Raw genomic sequence first — 3471 nt, forward strand, 5'->3', positions numbered from 1 at the left:
ATGGCTCGGAAGGATCTCTTCCGTCGCTGGCAGCGCGCGGCCTGCGAGACGGAGGACCGCCTCAGTGAGCTACCTGACGATCTACTACTCCTTATCCTGCGCCGTCTCGACAGCCGAACCGCGCATGGCACGGCGGCGCTCTCCAGGCGCTGGACACACCTCCCACGGGAGCTCACCGTGTTGGATCTCAGAGTAGCCGACAGACTGCCAGAGCGCTACCCCCAATGCCACCTCCTCCTCCGCGAAGCCTGGAAATCGCCGCGGCTACTCCACCATGCAGGGAAGCTAACGGATATCGCCATTCGTTACCAGCGGCGCGCCACGCGTTCGATGGTCGCCTCGGTCAGGAGCCTCCTCTTGGCCGGCAGCCGGCGTGGTGTGGATAGGCTGTCGCTCGAGTTCTTCTCCGACATCACGTCGGCCTGCGTCGTCAACAGCCTCGTAGTGGAGGCGCTCGATTCGTGGGGCGTCAAGGATCTCGTGGTCGTTGCCACGCCGACAGAGCATATCATGCATCCGCACCCGCCGGTGTACAGCTTCTCCCAAGGCTGTATCAGCAAAAAGCCGGGCGAGTCTTGCCTCCAAAGCCTCAAGCTCGCCAACTGCTTGCCGCCGCCACTCGAGGGGTTCGCCGCGCTCACCGTGCTCGTCGTGCAAGACTTGCCCAAATCAACGCCCGATACCGTCTACCAGAGGGTGATCGCCGCGTGCCCGCAGCTGCAAATTCTGCACATCATCTCCTGCCTGTACAAAAGTAGAGCCTTTTCACTGATACTCAATGCACCCATGTCACAAATTAGGGAGCTTCTCGTGGACAGCCCCTTCATGGTAGTGGAGCTCCGCTCTCTCCCCAAGCTCCGGAGCCTTGCCGTCTTGCACGCCAGCCTTCTGTCGACCTCCGGCGCCTTCCCTTGCCTTGAACACGCGAGCTACGTCTTCTCTGTTCAGCGACCTGAAGGCTCTTTCTATTATCACTTGAAGCTGGAAAACATCACTACCATACTCATGCTCTTCTTTGAAGCCGCCGTCAGCATGACGGACCTAGCGCTGCGGTTAGCTGGGCCAGGTATGTGGATCGCCCTGAAGAATCCCGTCTGTACGATGGCCAATGTCAGGAGGCTGCTGCTTGCGGACGTGCCTTCCTGTTGGGATGTCGTCTCGGGCTCAGGGCCGCACCTCCTCATCGATGCGGCACCATTGCTTGAGAGCATCCATGTCCATATTCCCAAACCCGAAGTGGAGCCGGACCAGGAGATACCGTGGCTGCAGCCCTCAACTGCGCGCCGCCACCGCCATCTCAAGGAGCTGGTGGTCGTTGGCTTTCAGAGAACAGAGAGGCATCTTCACCTTGTAAGGTACGCCGTGGAAGTATCCACGGCGCTGAGCCGTGTTGCGCTGTTCAAGCGTGGACATGTCAAGGAGAAGGGGCCTTGTGGCTGGGAGATGGTAACTTTGCAAAGCAAGTGGAGCAACGAGGAGAAACTCGCCGTTCTGGATAGAATTTGCTGTCCCACAGCCCAAGCTGAAGTGGTGCTAGGTTGAATTTAATTTATCTAGCATATGCAGGAAATTATTACGCTTATAGGCTTAATTTATTTTTTTAGAGAAACAGGGCTCCAAACCCTGGCTCCATTTTATAGAAGCCTTACGCACCAAAACACATAATTCAGATTTGTTTGCACTACAGATCACCAGCATATCATACATGCACACCAACCGGGCGTTTAAACTACAGATCATAAACTAGAGGAGTTTTAACTGACAAAACAGGAGGCTAATTGGAACCAGCTCAAGACCAACAGCATCAGCACCCCTAGGCTAGCAACTCAGAGACAATCCAGGACTTTGAAGCCTACACCGTCACCCACCAGAATCAGATCGTTCGCCTCCAGGGTCCTCGCCAGGTCTTCAGCCGTGATCAACATCGGGCCAAATCCCCTTGTGCTGTTTATGTCACATACCTCCAGAGTTGATCTTGCCTTCTTATGCGGCGCCAGCCAGGCTCCGGCCATGACAGTAGCGGCGGCAGCTGAGCCAACATCTCCAGCTTGCTCAGCAACAGTCTCGGCTCTTCTTTTCCTTCTTCCTTCAACAGGATTTTCCAGCTGCAAACCAGCCGTCTCCATAGTCCTTGCATGCCAATCCATTGAGAACGATTGAAGACTGATCATTTCTGGTAATCCAGATAGTTCTCAAAACAGCAGCAAAGATCATATTGTACTTATTACTTTTTTTATTTTCATTCCAAAGAGATGTACATGTTTGAAATCTTAAGATTAAGACCCAAAGCTAAAACTATTTTCTTCCAGATATTGGAAGCAACCACACAGTCAAAGAAAAGATGTTGACAGGATTCCACTTCGTTACAAAAAGCATAAGTTAAATCATCAATATTTTGTCTCTTGACTAAGTTATCTCTAGTGAGTAACTTATTGTGGAACAGCAACCAAAGAAAGAAATGTATTTTTGGGGGTACTTTAATTTTCCAAACACAGTGAATATCAACAAGCTTAATCCCCCCAAAATTAACCACATCATACATGGATTTCACACTATAAACTCCATTGGCTTCCCACATCCAAATCAAAATATCTTTCAAATTATTCAAAGTAATAGTTTGAGCAATTTGCTGAATTTCCAGCCACTACATCATCAATCTATGGTCAAAACATCTTCTAAAGGTTACTTTCAGAGAAGACCCATCCCAAAGATCAGCAATTGTCTTATTCTATTCATTAACTAGGAAATAGACTTTCCAATATTGAATGTCCAGGCTGCAGGACCCAAACCAATGATCTTCCCAAAACTTTAAATTCCTACCATCCCCTACTTTCCACTGATAGCCCATCTTAGCAGCTTGGCAGCCCACATAACCCCTTTCCAAAAGGGAGAGGCACCACTAGATGAGCTAGAGAAGAAGTTGGGATTATCCACATTATATTTGTTGTCAATTATCTGTTTCGACATCTTGTTCTCGTTTAAGTGATACCTTTTAATCCAAGAGGCTAATAAACACATGTTCATTTCTGATAGATCGGGAATGCTTAAATCTCCATACTCTTTTTTTCTAGTGACCAAACCCCAGTTAGCTAGGTGATACTTATGATGTCCCTCATAATTGTCCCAAAGACAGTGAGCCATCTGATAATTAATAAGGGTAATAGCCCACTTGGGGAATTTGATCACACTAAGTAAATAAATAGGAATAATTTATGTCCTTTGAGTAAGGTTGGTCGATGTTTCTCTGGTTTCTGGATTTTACTAATGAATGAAACCTGGGCCTGCTGAAGACATAATGAAGGTGTGTGATGTAATCAATATGCCATGTACTAGCTAAAATGTTTCTCACGCACTTACTTGTTGCTGCCTTGTACTATACCATATAATGAGGTCAATATGTTGGTGTATCATATCAAATTTCGCAAGGCCCTAAAATGAGATGACCTTCATGAAATGATGAGAAGTGGTCTA

At 48.5% G+C, this 3471-nt stretch overlaps 1 protein-coding gene across 1 annotated transcript; it reads left to right on the forward strand.

The window, feature by feature from the left end:
• LOC127347017 (uncharacterized) lies at window positions 1-1542 on the forward strand. The gene has a single exon (XM_051373250.1). The coding sequence runs from the start codon at window positions 1-3 to the stop codon at window positions 1540-1542; it is 1542 nt and encodes a 513-aa protein (XP_051229210.1).
• Window positions 1543-3471: the final 1929 nt, after the last annotated feature.

This window comes from Lolium perenne, chromosome 4 (assembly GCF_019359855.2).
Source record: "Lolium perenne isolate Kyuss_39 chromosome 4, Kyuss_2.0, whole genome shotgun sequence".
Taxonomy (NCBI): Eukaryota; Viridiplantae; Streptophyta; class Magnoliopsida; order Poales; family Poaceae; genus Lolium; species Lolium perenne.

Coding starts and splice junctions, on each gene's coding strand:
- LOC127347017 (XM_051373250.1), top strand. CDS start 1: ATGGCTCGGAAGGATCTCTTCCGTCGCTGGCAGCGCGCGGCCTGCGAG.